Here is a 17,320-nt window from a genome sequence, read left to right as displayed (position 1 = left end):
TGTTGATGGAATGATCAAATGGGTCAAGTAAGCCATAAATTAGTGCTCATGCTGTGTGACTTTAGACTAAATTAGTGTTTATTGACTAGCATCCTTACATTCAAGGATCTTGATTTAGTGGTTTAATGTAAAGATGAGACAGACACTTAATATACCTTTAAAAAATAAGATCAGCATCATAAAGTAAGCTGCACAAATAATCTAAGTAAATATTGACATACACACGTTAGAATCACTGGAGTCCAGAAGATGGTACAGTTGGTAGGAGAAGTCTTGAGTAGAATTTCATTTTGATTTAAAAGAACTGAGGAAAACCAGGTTGATGTCAAGGCGGAGCTAACATTTTGCAGGTCAAGAGGCAATTCTCAACAGGGTGCTGCTCATCCCTTTTCTGACCAAGGGACACATGGAATTTTTGTGGAAGTTTTCTGTTTTTCTAGTGTGTGGGAATGCTACTGATATTCAGTGATAGGGGATGGGTTCCTAAAGTCCCACGATATCAAGTTTGAAATTGTTCTGTCCCACATTTCAGTTGCACCTGCTGGGGATAGACAGAGTAGGAAACAGATTTAGCTGTACAAGAAGGGAAATAGTGTACATGAATAGTATTCCTGCGTAGATACTTTTTTTCTGTTTTTGTTTGTGCCATTGTAGACACTCAACTGGGATGGATAGATGTAATTAGGTAGGATGGAATGAATACATCAATGGAACATTTAAGAAACTGAGAAAAGCGTATATATTGATAAACTTGGGTGAATTTGATTATTCTAAACATTTTCTTTGCTCTTATAGTTTTTTTTTTTCCTTTTCTTTCTTGTAGAACGAGCCTCTAACCCCAGGTTATCATGGATTCCCAGCGCGGGACAGCCAGGTTGGTTTCCATTGTTTATAACTCAGATGGGGATGTATATATATTTTATCAAAAGATGTTATGATAGCCATTCCTGAAATTACTTATTTTGGAAGGTAACACAGCTTGTTTCAGCAATAGATTTGCTTTTAGGGATATAAAATATATTTCTCGGGGGCTGGGGATAGAGCTCAGTTGGTAAAGTGCTTGCCTTGCATACACAAGTTCATGGGTTCAATTAAAAAAAAAGTACATATTTCTCAATTCTAAAAGTATTACAATCATGTTATTAAAATTACAGATGTTAAGGGAAAACAATCACTCAAGTGCAGTAATGATTGCTTTTGTTTTTTCTTCTCTGGGCTGTATAATAATTTTTAACCTGGTCTTCTTGATTCCTCATAATTCTAAATGCTGAACTTGTCTTTTTATTTTCTGTCATTTAGCCTCTGCCTGCTTAGATTTTTTGAGTCTTTGTAATAATCTGCAACAAAAAAATTCCATTCTCTTCCTCTGGGGGAATTTTTCAGCCTTATGGTTTTAATCAGAAAGCCTTCAGAGAGTGAACTTTCTACTGCCCTTCTTTGTTAGATGGGGAAAAATGGAAAAAGCTGGGCAGAGTTACCTTCTCTGGGGCAAGTGTGTAAAATGTCTTCCAACTCTTCTTGCTAGTTGAAGATGTTGAGCAGATGAGGCTGAAACAGAGTTAAGACAGAGGAACAAATAAGGCTGCCCCTTGGAGAAATGGTGCAACTTAAGTCAACTAGTCTCTGAATGAAATTTATCTCCTTGTTGTTTGGGATATTGCCCTTCTTCAGATCTGAAAGGATGACTCTTAGAAATATCTTTGAATGCCTATCCATGTTTCCACCATTGTTAGGCTTGTCCAAAGGAACATGAGTCATTATAGTGCTAAACAAAAAATTAACACAGTTCCTCTTTCCAGAAGTTTATTGAATCTCGAGTTTCTGAAGCTAATCTTAAAAACTAGGATAATCAATAGTCACCTATTTGGAGGCCTTTTATATTTGAGAATATTTACCCAGTTCTTGCATTTTTAGTGCCTAGGTTGGCATTAAACTTACTCCAAGAAGGCTATGAAGAAGGGGAAGAGAAAATATTGTTCATCTTGTTGTTCATCTCCCAATGGGATCATCACTGCTGAGATTGAAGACGAAAGCTTTAGGAGAAAGATATGGTCATTTACTCCAAAGTCAGACAATATAGACGTTTTGCTTGTTTGTTTTTCTTTCTGCTTTGGGTCTGTTCCAGAGCTTCTCTAAGCTGTGAAACTTATGCCCTTTGATAGTAGTTTTGTATCCTGGCATACATCAGAAAGATTGATTCCTGGACATTCACCCTCCAGAGAGTCTGACTGAGTAAGCCTAAGATTGGGCTTAGCCTTCAAATATTCAGAAACCCCTACAGGCAATTATGCTATGCAGCAGAGGCTGAGAACTGCAGTCCTAGGGGCTACTTTGAAGGAGTGACATTTTCTGTTTCATCCTGTGCTTTTCACTTAGGACATGTAATATACAAGATCATGGCCAGCCTCTTAATCTAGCTTTACATCAATGCAAATATTTCATTGTTCATATAATTTTGCTTATCTTGGAATAAGGAGGTAAAGCAAACTGATGTAAAGTGTAGAAATAGATTTAAACTGACTTTAAAAGGATCAGAAAGGATACTAAGGCTCTGTTCTTCCTGTGGGAATTAGAGATCAATGAGGAGCTGAGGGAGGCAGTTAATAGGAATTTGTTAAAACACAAAACGTAGTCTTTTTGCTTGGAACCACTTTATTTTTCTTTCCTTTTGCGGCAGGGACCTCCTCCTGTAACCTGCACATTCATTACTCATCTTCTGTCTGCTGTAGGCCTGTGCAGACCCTTTGCCATGGTTTAAAGCTGCTGATTTACTTTGAGACACATTCTGATGGTGACAAGTTTATTTTCTTGGGCTCTATTTTGTACTCTGACTGGATCTTTGAATTGGAGATCTTAGAGTAGTGCAAATAGGCAAATATTGAATAGCTGCTTGTTGTATTTGATGAATACAGAATCCAAATGAGTACTGCTAATTAATGTGCTTAACCTTGTGAACTCTCATTTTGTGCTTTGAGATTTGGGAGGCATTTATCAGTGTGAAACACTGGTCACTGAACAGCCTGAGCTAGGCAGGAACTGAACTTGTGATCTTTACATCTCCCCAGTGTGGTTTTGGCTCAGCAAATCCAGGAGCCAGGGAATGGGATGTAGGTGAATTTTAATTGTGACTATATTTGCTTTCCTTATTCTTTTGCTATTCCATTCTAAATAGATAAGAACCATTTTCAGACAAGATTTTATTTTTTAAAATCAGCATTTGATGGTGATTTTAAAAGATAAAAATTACAAACTTTTAATTTTTGCAAAACACTTTGGTCAGTATTTTCTCATGTCATCCTTCTAGTTACCTTTTGAAATAGGCAAGGCAGTGTTCCCTTTGGAAGGACAAGGAAATTGAGTCACACAGAGATAAAGTGACTTTTCAAAACTGACTGTTTAAGTTAGTACCTGAAAAGGGGCTTAAACTTACCTTCTGTTTGAGGCCTTTGACTCACCCAGGGGAAGTATGGTCATTTGAGAATATGTTCACTTACTCACATTATTTTACTTCTGGAAGTAAGCAACTGCTGGCTAAAAATCACTGCGTGTTAAATTCACTAGCACTAAGTGGACCAGCATCTCACTGTTGTAGTAACTTGTATGTTACAAAAGCCCTTAGTAACACATTTGAATTAAAAACCTGTGAAGAAAAGTCCCATCTTCCACCTTGTAGAGGTTTTGCTTTTTTGTTCGAGGTCACCTCAACCTTCTTTCCTGAGAGGTTAACAAGCTTTCTGGGCTGGCCATTCGCCACTTTTACAAAGCACTCCATATGCTTCTGTGCTGGCTGATGTGCGCTCTCTGTGGAAGTGGAGGAGACACACCTCCTTCCAGTTTTATAGAAATAAAAACCAGCTCTGAAAAGCTGTAAATGTTTAAAGCCATGCAGGATTTTTAAGTTGATGATACTGTGTGCTTAGATGCCTAGCTCTGTGTGTGTGTGTGTGTGTGTGTGTGTGTGTGTGTGTGTGTGACTTATGTGCATGTGCTTATGCATCTTCTCAAGTGTTGATTAAGGCTAGAATATTTTGTGGGTTGGAATTATTTTTTAAATGGAAGAATATTTGTGTGTATTAGCTTAGGAGTTTTTATATAGAAAAGGTAAGAGATAGCAATCTGATTAGAAGAGGGTTTGGTTCTGCAGAACAAGCTTATTTATTTAGAATGGGCTTTTAGAAAACAGTGGGGGTCCTAACGCTGGCCCCTTGTCACCTCTTGGTACTATAACTTTATATCTTTTATTATTAAGGTGACCATATGCACTGATCATTCAAGTTGGGGCACTTTTGAGAATAAAAAATTGGCCCTAGTAGTTATGTTGAAACAGTCCAAGGCCAACTGGGATGTATGAAATGATAGTCAACCATAGCTGTAATTAAAGACATAATGGTCAGTGTTCTCTTAGATGGTGTGATCAAGAGTGGTAGGTCACCAAGGATTAATCTGAACAATTGGTTGAAGTGGGAAAATAATTTAAAACTTTTATTTTAACTTAAGAGCATTTTATTTTAATTTGAGCAACTATGTTTACTCTAATAATTTGATAGGAGGTCAACACCTTTTATATGCATATAAATCTATTGAAATTCTACTAGATTAAAAAATCTTTTTTTGGCATATCATATCTTTACAGAGTATCATCTATGAATTCTGTTTTTTATTGTTGTTGTTTGCTGGTTCAGTTTTAAAAAATGTCATTCAAAGCAATCTGGGTGAAACTGTATGTTTTATATATGCCCCTTCTTTTTAAAATATTTTGTTTTAGTTGTCTGGACCTTTTATTTATTTATTTACATGCAGTGCTGAGAATCAAATCCAATGCCTCACACATGCTAGGCAAGTGCTCACCTCTGCTCAGTCCCTCCCTTCTTCTTTTCCTCTTCCTCCTCCTCCTGCTGCTGCTGTTGCTTGTACTGGGAATTGAACCCAGGGCCACTTCGACTGAGCTACATCCCCAGCCCTTTTTATATTTTTGAGACAGGGTCTCACTAAGTTACTTAGGGCCGAGTTGCTGAGGCTGACTTTGAACATGGGATCCTCCTGCTTCAGCCTCCTGAGTCACTGGAATTACAAGTGTGCACTACTATATACAATTTATATTTATGTATATATTTAAATTAAATGTAGACAATTTAATTTGAGCAAAAATTTTTAGTGTCTTATTAAGTGTTCATAAAGCATTCAAATCTGAGTTTTTTCCAAGGAAACTTGTCTATTTTATGGATAATATAATATTTAATTGTATAATTATAAAAACTTACAAATTGTATAAACATGTTGGTGATAAACAAGTGATTCTCACTTCTCAGCTACTGGGATAAGAAGGCTTAGGTTAGATATGATAGAATTAGGAACTAGTTCTAGCAATAAGAATGCCAGAGGCCTCACTCAGCATATTTGACCTGGGAAATGGAGAATTTTAGTTTATTTAATAAGTTAGTTGATTAAAAGTGCTTCCACTATAATCACCTGTGGGGTGATTTTTATTGTCAGCAACTTTGTGTCTCAGTAGCCAATACATGGTTGAATTTTATTTTAGAAATCAATTCAATTTGGGGGAATGGGTGGGGAGGAGGATTAGATCAGATAAATACAAATTAGAGACACTGTAATTTGCTTTCTTCAGATTAAAAGATGTTCAGTAGCAAGATATCTGCAAACTAAGTGTCAAAATTAATGCTCCAGTACCTTCCATGTCATCTTTTTTCTAGAAACTTAAAATTATGGTATCTTACCTTGTCTAACAAACTATATGAGAAGAAATGTTAATATTTGAGATAAGAGGTAGCACAAACTCTTGCTTAGGTTCAGGTGTTGAGTCAGCTGTGGAACTGGGAATATTAGTAAATTATAAAAATTAATATTTGAGCCTGGTGCAGTGCTATACACCTGTGATCTCAGGTACTATGGAGGCTAAGATAGGAGGTTTGCAAATTTGAGGCCATCCTGGACAACATAGTAAGACCATGTCTCAAAAGAGAAAAGAACAAACTAATGTTTGTAGAGCATTTTACAGAGTACTTCTGTGGATGTTTTGTATCTTGATCTTTACAATAGCTCTGCCAAATAGGTTGTGCCTTATCCTAACTTAATAGATAAGAAAACCAAAACACAAAGATTTTTTAAATGAATTTCTTAATATAACAGAGGTGGTAAGTGCAGAGTTGGACTTGAACCCCAGATTTTCAGCCTTTGTCTGGGATTTCCTCCTGTATTTTTCTGTTGGTGTCTCTTTGGATGCAGCTGTTGTCTTTGCTAGTGTCACAAGATGAGATGGTACGGACTCTGGAGAACACATCAGCATGAAAGGTCTTCATATGACCCAAGCCCCTTGAATAACTGATTTCTATCAAGTTTTCTTCCTGTCTTGCTTGTTAAAATAGCTTATGGTGTACAATTTATCTTTTTGTGTTTTAAAACAAAAGAAAAATTAATGTGTTGTCAGGCTCTTTATTGGATTTTAAAAATGCTTGTTGGTGATTTCTTGAAGATTTTTTCCTTCAACTTTATAAAATTCTGTTTAAAGCTATTATATGGATGTGTTTTAGTTTTTCACAGAAGTAAGTGAGAATATCAAAAGGGCTGTTTAAGTTGACAGATGCAACTTAGACAATTACAGGTTTAAATTTAGAGTGGAAGCCTTACTCTTTATAGATTAAAAATGACCTAACGGTTTTTGTCTTAATAAGTATTTTTTTTCCTTTCAAGAATTTTTTCTTTCCTGTTTTTAGTTCTTGCTTTTATCTCTAGAATAGACTTTATTTTAGTCCACTTTTTACAAATGCATTTTCAGGGCTTTTGGTTATTTTGCTTGGGAGCTATGGACAGTAGCAAATACATCTTCTGTCATTCCCATTTGGTGTGGTGGCAAAGAAATGATGACTGCTTTCCTCCCTTCGGGAAAGTTGGTAGGATGGAGGACATGGTGTGGACATGTTAATGGACTTGTTCAAGTTCCATCTCTGGGCTTTTGAGCTTAAAAAAACTTCAGACTGACTAAGCAATTACTTTACGTATCCTGACCTAGCACATATACATATATGTATAAGTATGAATATAACTTAGATTAGTCTTACCAAATAATACTTGTCTGTACTATGTTCTAGTATTGTTGACAGAGGCCAACAACTCCTGGACCCACTAATACATTGCAGTCTGTAGTTTTGAAAAATTAAAATAATTGCTGTCCTTAAAAATGCAGTATTAGGAACTGGGAGTGGAGCTCAGTGGTAGAGTAGGTGCTATTAGTTAGCACATACTATGTGAGGCCCTAGGTTTGAGCCCCAGCATCAAAACACACATACACATACTCCACAAATAACTCTCTCAGAAAACAAGCAAAACAAAAACCAAAAACCCTAAAGGTCCCTACACAAACAAAACCCCACAATCTCAAAGAAACCCCATGCCTTTTAGCAGTTACTCTCTTGTTCTGTCTCAGTCCTGACTGCTCCTGCTCCTGTGCTGGAGACTTGATCAGAGTGCTTGACTCAAAAGTAAAATGTTACTCCTTCTGTATCTTATAATCTGTAAAAATCTCCTCTGGTCCTTTTTAAAACTAGACATCTTTTCGCTTCTTTGTTAAATTATAGGAAACGCAAAGTCATTTTCTTTTCTTTCTACTAGGTTGTGGAGGTACCGTTTTTAGCCTTTGTGCAAGGGCCTTTTCCAAAGGCCACTTTTCCCCAGCAGCTGTCATCAGGTGGCCCATGAGTGGCTTAGGTTCTTCTGTGCTGTTGGTTCTTACACACTCTAGTGGATGAAGGACGGGCCAATGGTGCAGTACCTGGTGCTCGTGGGAGAACTTTCTCAGACCATGTGGTCAGCTGCAGGCTTTGTTATTGCATTTCAGATCATTTTATTCCACAAATGATTTCATTTATAGGAAAGAGCTTTTTATTTCTTCTATTGCTTCCTGCTGCGCATCTAAATAACATGCATATTGTACTACTTCTTGATTTATTAATTTTTGGCATTTTCTTTGGCTGTCGAAGATGAGGAATCATTGATTTTATAGACTCGCTCTTCTTTCTTCTAACAATGCCATTTTTGTTAAATCAGTATTTACTATTGCTTGATGATTACATAATACATTAGTATAACTGTCAATATTTTTTATAGAATGGTAAAATACGAAGACTACATTCCCTTTCTTGTATACTTGTTTCTCAACAAAGTTACACATATATGTACATATCAGATAAATATGTAGAAATATGTGTGTATATATATGTATATATATATACACACACACATTAACATATATTTGGCAATTGCTTTTTAAACAGCTCCATTGAGACACAGTTTCCATACCATAAAATTAATTTATTGTAAGTGTTATTATTCAGTGATTTTGAATAAATTTATAGAGTTTTGCTATTTTCACTACACTGCAGTTATAGAACATTTCTGTTATCCCCCAAATTCTCTCAGATTCTTTTATAGGAAGTCCTGATTCCATGCTAGCCCTTTTCAGACAACTACTGATAATTTTTCTGACTATAAAATTTTCTCTTCTGGACATTTCTTATTAATGGGATCATATGTATATGTCGTCTTTTATGTCATCTTTCATTTAACTTGTTTTTGAGGTTCATCCAGGCCTCAAAATAAGGTTTTTTCTAAATCATAAAGTAGTTATTATTTTTTTAATCACTAAGTAGTATTTTATTTCTTGCAGGTACCTTATTTTATCTGTTTACCAGTTTGGCTATTATGAATAATTTGTTATGAGCATTCACTTACAAGTCTTTTTTTTTTTTAAAGAGAGAGTGAGAGAGAGAGAGAGTGAGAGAGAGAGAGAGTGAGAGAGAGAGTGAGAGAGAGAGAGAGAGAGAATTTTTAATATTTATTTTTTTTTAGTTCTCGGCGGACACAACATCTTCGTTGGTATGTGGTGCTGAGGATCGAACCCGGGCCACACGCATGCCAGTCGAGCGCGCTACCGCTTGAGCCACATCCCCAGCCCACTTACAAGTCTTTATGTGGACATAGTTTTAATTTCTCTTGGGTAGATTTCTAGAAGTGGAATTACTAAGGTTATGGTTAAGTTCTTTCTTAACTTTTAAACAAATTGTTCACTGTTTTCCAGAGTGGCTTGATTTTATCTCCTCTTTTTATTATAACAAATGCATAATGGTTTTAATTGACATTTCTCTAATGATTAACAATGTCGGATATGTTTCATGCGCTTATTATAATCCTTCTTTGTGTGATGTCTGTTCAAGCCTTTCATCCTCCACTCCTGTTTTTGGTTTGTTTGTCTTATTGAATTTTAAGGATTCTTTATATATTCTTTGATACAGATTTATAATCGGAAAATATTTCTCCTCAGGAGATTGAATAAAATAAATCTTCCCCCTTCCCCCATAAAAGAAAACAAAACTGTTTTCATCCTTATTTGCCTACTTTGTATAGGCCCTCAGTAACTATTTTATGAAAAAGCCTCTGAAAACAGCGTAGCATTTGCCTTTCTCTGATTAGGCCTGGTGGTTGCTCCAAGGAAGATTGGCAGGGCAGGAGTCACTTTTTGCTTGATTAACATAGCCATCTCCAGATCCTTAGTGGCAGGGAAGTTTGGGCAAGAAAGCTGTCCTGTATTGAAGAGATATTGTGCTGCTTTCTGTATCCCCTCAGGGATGTGGCACAGTAGAGGATCAGCTGATTCATTTTTTTTTTTTTTTTTTAAACAGGACACTGTAGCTTCTATATAAGGCTGTTTCATGGAAATTCCTCTGTGAGAATTACACACACACACACCCCACCCCAGGCTTGGAGTTTTAAATCATTTCTGCTGTTATAGGTTATATGACTTTGGGCAAGTTTTTTTTTTTCCTTCTCTGAGTCTCAATTCCTTTATCTATGAAATAGAAATAATACCTACTCTGAAAGGTTGTTATAGGATTAAAGATAACATATGTAAATTTGCTGGCGTGTAATAGGGTCAGTAAATCATTTTTTCTCATTTATTCTATGGGAAAAAAAAGACCTTAGGGAAGCTTTACAAGGAAATGATTAGTGCTCACTCTCTGATTTAAGTCTGTTTTCTCATTATCTTTTCAACTCTTAGTTATTCACTATGTAAAGTGAATTATATCTGAAATTTCTAGCTCAGGAATATAGCTGTGTGATATCTTTAAGAGAAACAGGTCTTTGTGATGGAAGTGAAATCTGTGTAAGTTGATTTATCTAATTCATACAGGTCTTGGCAGTGTCACTAGAAAGAGGGAATCATTTTTGATACTTTGATAACTTGAAGAGAATTTGGTCCAAACTAAGGCAGATATTCAAGGTGCTCTACAATTAGATTCCTAGTTTCTCCTACTATGTTTCTCATTGTTGCCTCTCCATATATTTCTGATCTGGGTCTCTCCACAATTGGGCATTCATTCCCTTCTGGTGCCTTCATTTGAAGTGTTTCTCCTTTTCCCAAAAGAGTCCTCAGTATCTTCCAGGATCCCTGGTCACAGTTGAGGAATGAAAATTCAATTTAACCTGTCTATATGAGCATCTCCATAAAGTCAGATTAAGTGATTTGGGGAAATACTATGAGGATTATGAGCAAAACACTCAACTTCACTAAGATTCTGTTTTCTCATCAGCAAAAGTCTGGATACTCTAAGTGATTGAAAGGATTAAACTTTAAAAAATTTCCTAGGACAAGAGTGACTTATTGGTTGTGAAAGTAGATTCTACTTATCTACCTTTAGCTCTCCAGGTAATCTAGAAAGTGTCTTGTTATCTCCAGACCCACATTTCTTCTTTTTCCTTTAAAGGCTCTTTGGCTCCAGGGTGTTTGAATTTTGTGGTTTTTGGGGAGTAGGTTTGATATTTTTGTGGAAATAATGGGAGCTTTGATTTTCAGGGCTGCGATGGATCTGTGGATAGATGTGTGACTTTCCCCATTTAGCTGGCTTTTATTCTCGTTCCTCTTCTGTATCTGTTCCCCACTACCCCTGGCAGGGGCATCTTGCATTTTATGCCAGTTTGACTTATTCCCTCAGCTTGGCCTCATTTTACTTAGTGTAGGGTTTCTGTAATTTTTATGTGACTGTCAGTTGACTCTTGATTCACTTGCTTAATTAGTATTTTGTAAATTGATAGATCATAATTTCACTGCTTGGCTTTTCGGTAAATTGATGTAATACTTTGTATATAGGCAGTTGACCTGTATTATAATGAGAGGCTTAATGTGGTCATCAGAAAGAATTATCTGACTAAAGATGATTAATTGCTAGGACCATTTACAAAGTGAAATTAAAGAATTTCCTTTACTAGCAATTTTCAAAATTGGGACCTCCTCTGTCTAGAGTTACTTGGGGCGGCCAAGGAGTGAGTAGGCATACTCTGGAGGCCAAGGAGTGAGTAGGTGTACTCTGGAGGCCAAGGAGTGAGTAGGCATACTCTGGCCTAGGTGATACAGTGCCAAGAGGCAGTAGATGGTCTTCTCACCACCAACCCTGCTCCCATTTATGAGTCATTTTTAAGAAGCCTTATTCTTTTTCTTCAATTAGCAGATGATTTAGAATGGAACCAGCTGGGAAAGTGCAAGGTAAGGCAAAAGTCCTCATAGTTGGTAGGCAACATCATTGTTTGAGTAACGGATTAATATTTTTATTTTCTTAGTTTTACTGTATAGTGTTTTACTGAGCTGATTTAGGATTGCCTGGAAAGATGGGGAAATTACAACGTTTAATCTAGCTTATGTAAGAAATTTGGTGCCACTAGAAAATAATTTCTTCAGTTTCTATGTACAAATTTATTTAAGTAAAAGCACAGCTCTGATCTCATGGGAATCTTACCACTCTCTTTATCTGCTGAGTACTCTAGTGTGATGTTTTAGGCCTTCCATGATCTGGCCTCAGAGTTTTCTCTTATTTCATGAAGGGTATGCTGTGTTCCAGTCATACTATTATGGAGCAGGTAATATAGCTTTGGAATCACAAATGGGTTTGAATTTTAATTTCTTTACTTGAGATCCATTTTTAAATATAGTCCATTCTGAAGTCCCACTTTAAATTCTACTTCCTCCGTGAAGTCTTGTCAGATGCTCTTGCTTTGCTCTTGTTGGGGGGCAGTCTCTCGACCTGGTCTACTGCACTCCAAGGCATGTGCTTTCCACCTTGCGTGGCACTTTGTCACTGCCTGTTAGGGCATGGTGAAAAGATTTGTTATCCCTCCAGGATGTGAGAATAAGAACCCTGACCAAGTATATCCTTGGCATACTTTTCACAAAGTGCCCTGTGGAATTTTGGTAAAGGATAAATTACCAGGTACACTCATCATTAACCTTCTTCAAATATACAGAGACTACCTGTTGAGATTTTTTTCCTGTGGACAAAGGAGGAAAGAACTCCTTGGCCAAACTTTCGCTAGGTTTTCATTGCCTTTGCCTTGTCAGAGTGATATGAAAAATTAATACTCAAGAAGTTAGAAATCTGATTTTCAGCAAGAGAAAGCCTCTTACAAGTTTTAATGAGTTTGGTCAAGTGGATATGAAATATAAATCTGTCATTTTATAGAGCCATAGAAGGCCCTTAAAACACTTCGTAAATATCTTTATTACATTAGAACTTTCCCTGTGTGTGTCCTATTATTAGGATCTTTCATTGTTCCTTTAGAGCACCTTCAGCCTGTGCTCTCAAAAGCATCTTGGTGTCATGTGGATCATAGCATTATTTAAGATAAACATAGCTGCTTCCAGCTCTTCAGTTCTGGTATTGTTGCTCCAAGGAACTCAGACGTTAATTGTAGCAGATGTGTCTTAGCTTTAGATTGACAAGTGGCAGGGTAAGGAGTGAGCTACAGAAGAGACCTAGCATGTGTTGAATACTGTCAGACCCTATGTGTAAGGCATTCAGCAAGCATTGAAAGTTTACAGGATTTCTACTGGGCATGTGCCTTGTACTTGATTTTTTTTTTCATTTTTCTTGGCATCTTTGATTTTTCTTTAGTCAACAGCTAATGCTCTTTTCTCTATTTGTGCCCCTTCAGAGGGGTGGTAATTCTCTATTGTAATTCTATAGTCCTGTATAATTTATATATATATTGCTTTCATACCCATTCTGCTTTGATCTTGTTGAGACCCCAGTGAGTCTGTGTTCAAGGGGCAGCAGCAGAGTTTTGATCTTCATTGACCGATGAGGAAATTGAGAGTCCAGTTTTTGAAATATTGGCCAAAGGCCGTAGTAAGAAGGCATAGAATTGACTTTTGCTTTGGTGAGTGCGTTGACCCTCAGACTTGAAAAAAGTTTAAAAAAAATTTTTTTTAGCCGCAAATTTTCCTTTTTATAACTGATGTATATTGTATGTAGTGAAAACAAGGAGATGATCCAGTATGATTTCATGAATCTCATAATTTATTGCCTTATGAGGGGATTTTTTCCCCCCTTAGGTTCATAATGCTTAGAGAGGGAGAGAGTAATGTGAACACATCTCCCAGGGAACATGCTTGATAGACATTGAGCACATGGGTGAGTGAGTTCCAAAATCAAGCAAGTCCATTGGCCCAGCTAGGATGGAAGCGGGCCCATGTGGGAAGGGAAGCCTACTCAAAGTTGGAGGTGTGCCTTCAGGTGAGCTGTTCTTAGGAGAAGCTGGCTTGGCTACCACAGTGAAGGTCCATAATGATGTGCAAGTTCCTGGATGCTAGAGGGCTGTGTTAGTATTAGAAAAGGGTTAATTTTAATAATAGTAAAAGGAAGAATCCCCCCACCCCATGAACTATGGCATGTTTATTAGTTTCTCCCCCCCCCCCTTTTTTAAATTGATGAGAAAAATCTCTTTTATTCTTTTTGTTTTACTGGGGACTGAACACAGAGCCTCATGCGTGCTGGGAAAGTCCTCTAGTACTGAGCTGCTCCCCAGCAGTTTCTTTTCCCTCTTATGGAAGTGGTTAAAATGCCTTGGTAATGGCTAAATGAAAGAAGTTTTTTGAATAGTGGAAAGATCATAAGTCATGAGAGAGTCAGGAAACTTGGCTTCGTCATAGATATTTGTGGCCTTGTGAATGTCGCTTTACTTCTTTTGGGCCCTTTGCTTTCCTCCTATAAAAGGGCTCTAAAAGTCTAATTTTGCCTTCAGTTGTTTTAGTTAGAATGGTGCTGTTAAACAATTTTCATCTGTAGAAACTCTGAAGGACTTCACGGTTGGTATTTCTAATACCAACAGGTTTCACATTGTACTAGACATTATTTACACAATAGCATTTTATTCCCCTGTGCTAATGCTATCTGTTTCAGAAGGGACATGCTGTTGTGACTTAAATTCCACACACCATTATGCCCAGTGCTGGTCATTCTTGCTCTCATTATTGAACTAATTCAGTTAACCTGTGTGGAGCTAAGCTGCAGATTCCAGCACACGAAGAAGGGGACTAGGAAAGCTGCAAGAAGAAAATGTGTTTTCTGCCTACTCTGGGCTGAGAATAATTTCACAACTGGAAATCTTTCTGCAAGTCTGAGTCACACTGCTGGACTCTTGGCTCTCCTGGGGTGGAAGGAGAAGGGGAGGGAAGGGAAGGAGGAAGTGGCTATGTTGGTTTTTGTCAACAGAGGGCACCCAGAGCAAAGCAAGTACTCTGACATACTAGAGTCTGCCCTTCTATGCTGGATGAAGAGGAACCAAGTAACTTAACAGTGTGGATTCATAGTGACTGTTTCTTGCATTTCATTTGATCTGTGCCCAACATTCTCAGACATTTACTCCCATGCTGGAATCAGAATATTCTAAATGTAATATTAATGATCATTCTTTGCTGAGCACTTTAAGTAGAAAATCCGTTTCCTCAGTATCCTGGGGTGAATTATCCCATGTAAAGTTGGGCTTTTGGGGGAATCTACACTATTAGGCTCTAGTTTAATTCAGTTTCCAGTGAGCAAGCATTCCTGAAGTAATACAACTCTGAAGAGGCACTTACTAGTTGTATAGCATATTGTCATAAGATTTTGTTCTTGTTACCTAGAGCAATGGTCCTCAAAATGTGACTTCTGGACCAGCATCAGCACCACCTGGGAACTTTTGCAAATTCATGGTCTTCCCTTCTTCCCAGACTTACTGAATGGATACTCAGGGAATGGGGTCAGCAGTTTAGGCACACTCCAGGCAGTTCTACTGCACACTCAAGTGGAGTGAGACCTACTGTCAGAGAATAAAGGATTGGAAGAGAAAGGACACTGGTATTTATTGCAGACCACGTGCCAAGTACTCAAGAGTTTCATCTTTGTTTTCTAGAAAACTAAGCTCATATTTTGCCAAAGTTATCCATATAGTAAGTGGTAGAATAGGAATTTAAAATCCTAGATTTCTGACTCCAGAGCCATGCTATAGTTTCTGTTAATAAAATGCTCTGAGGCATTGCATTATTTGAATTAATTTCCTCTTTTTTATGTTCTTAGAATATATATTTTTAAATTTTAAGTCTTTCATTTTTTAAAAATAACTTTATTTTATTTATTTATTTTTATGTAGTGCTAAGGATTGAATCCAGGGCCTTACACGTGCTAGGCGAGTGCTCTACTGCTGAGCCCAACCCCAGCCCAAAATATTTTTAAGATAAAATTAGCACTCATTCATAAGAGGAAATTAATAATATATAGCAGATCAAAAGAATAAAATTGCTTTAGTACATTTAACTTTATCTTTCTGTTGTTTGTTGTTCTAGTCTTGTTTCTGTTCAGCTGTCCTTGCATATATACACTTTTTAAAATTCCTTAAGGATGTTAATCATATTGTACAAACTTGTAATAGGCATCCAGATTAGTCCTGTCTCCTGTGAATGTATTTTCATGCCATTAGCTTTTTCTATAGCATCATTTCATGACTGTTTAGTATTCCATTGAAGGGTGTAAGGTTCATCTTTATAAAGTCTGTCTTAAGTTGTTTTCATTTTATGATATGCTTTTGGGAAGAAGAGAATATTGAATGCTGTGTCACTCTGGTAAACAGTTTATCCAGAGTGGCTTAAAGAAGGTGATGAATACAGATTATGGTTGAGAGAACATGGAACTAGAAAGGCAACCTAAGCATGTTTGAAGTTAAAGTGAATCCAGAAATAAGAAAACAAATTGAAGCAAAAAAGCCAGAAATATCAGGCATGGACTGAGGATCAGTGAATGAAATGGGTTAGAACAAATAGGAAACGATCATGAGCAGTTTGTTGGTGCCAATAACCTGCTTTTTATTGTTGGCCTTTTGACATAGAGGCCGACTTGCTTGCTGAATGACAGCTTGAGAAAAACTGGATACACAGTTTCTATAAATAATGTTATTATTTATTGAGTACATTCAGGTGCCAGGCATTAATCATTTACATAGATTTTCTCGTTTAATTTTTTTTTTAAAGAGAGAGTGAGAGAGGGGGGAGAGAGAGAGAGAGAGAGAGAGAGAGAGAGAGAGAGAGAGAGAGAGAGAATTTTTTTTTTAATATTTATTTTTTAGTTCTCGGCAGACACAACATCCCCGTTGGTATGTGGTGCTGAGGATCGAACCCGGGCCACATGCATGCCAGGCGAGCGCGCTACCGCTTGAGCCACATCCCCAGCCCAATTTTTTTTAACAGCTATATGCATTAGGTGCATTAAGAGGTGTTTCCCCCATTTTTCAGAAGTGGAAACTGATTCTGAGGCTTAATGTAACTTGACCAGTTGCCTTGACTGGAATCCAGATTTGTCGAAACTCCCAAACTTGTGTTTTTATTGTATCACTTATCTTCATTCCTTTTCATGGTATGGCAGGTATGGCATGGTAGGGCATGGTATTTGCTTGTGTGTGTGTGTGTGTGTGTGTGTGCACGTGTATATATGTGTGTGTAGGAGTGATTTTACTATCTCTGCTGGACAAAGAGAAACTTGATGTGTAAGTTTCATGATAGAGCACTGATGCTTTAAGACCAACACTTGCCATCAGCCCAGTTGTTGTCTTGGGAAGGGTGTAAGCCTGAGGCTGGTTACTGCAGTGGCACAAAGAATGGAATAGGAAATGGAATAGTTGCTAGGAAGGAGGGAGGGCAGGTGTTTGGACATAAGGAACTGCTAGAAGGATCTAATCTCCCCTATTAAATTGTCTTTCCTAAAGAAGGTTGTAACCTCCTTAGGGCATTTTAAAACCTTTTTATTAAGGTTATAATCTACATATTATACAATTTGCTCACTTAAAGTATATAATTCAGAGGCTTTTGGTATGTTCAAAGGGTTGTTCAACGACCTCATAATAAGTTTTAGAACATTTTCATCACACCACATGAAATTTTATCTCTCTTAGTCATCGCTTCCCAATTCTCTTTACTCCCTACTCCCCAGACCCTAGGCAATCACTAGTCTCC

General features: G+C 37.2%; 1 protein-coding gene across 28 annotated transcripts in view; it reads left to right on the top strand.

Annotated features, from left to right (window-relative positions):
• The window catches only part of RBFOX2 (RNA binding fox-1 homolog 2), a 276,451-nt gene that overhangs the window by 92,449 nt on the left and 166,682 nt on the right, over positions 1–17,320 (top strand). For all 28 annotated transcript variants that reach the window (XR_014024019.1, XR_014024020.1, XR_014024021.1 and 25 more), the window contains exon 2: positions 824–874. Coding sequence is in view for 24 of the 28 variants with exons in the window: in XM_081309517.1 (XP_081165643.1) it covers positions 824–874 (51 nt within the window). In the remaining 4 variants the exon portion in view is untranslated. The remainder of the gene's footprint in view (positions 1–823; positions 875–17,320) is intronic.

The sequence above is a fragment of the Spermophilus citellus genome (assembly GCF_964194105.1).
Source record: "Spermophilus citellus genome assembly, chromosome: 10".
Lineage (NCBI taxonomy): Eukaryota > Metazoa > Chordata > Mammalia > Rodentia > Sciuridae > Spermophilus > Spermophilus citellus.
Note: the sequence above shows the minus strand (reverse complement) of the source record. Positions and strands in the feature narration are given on the sequence as shown.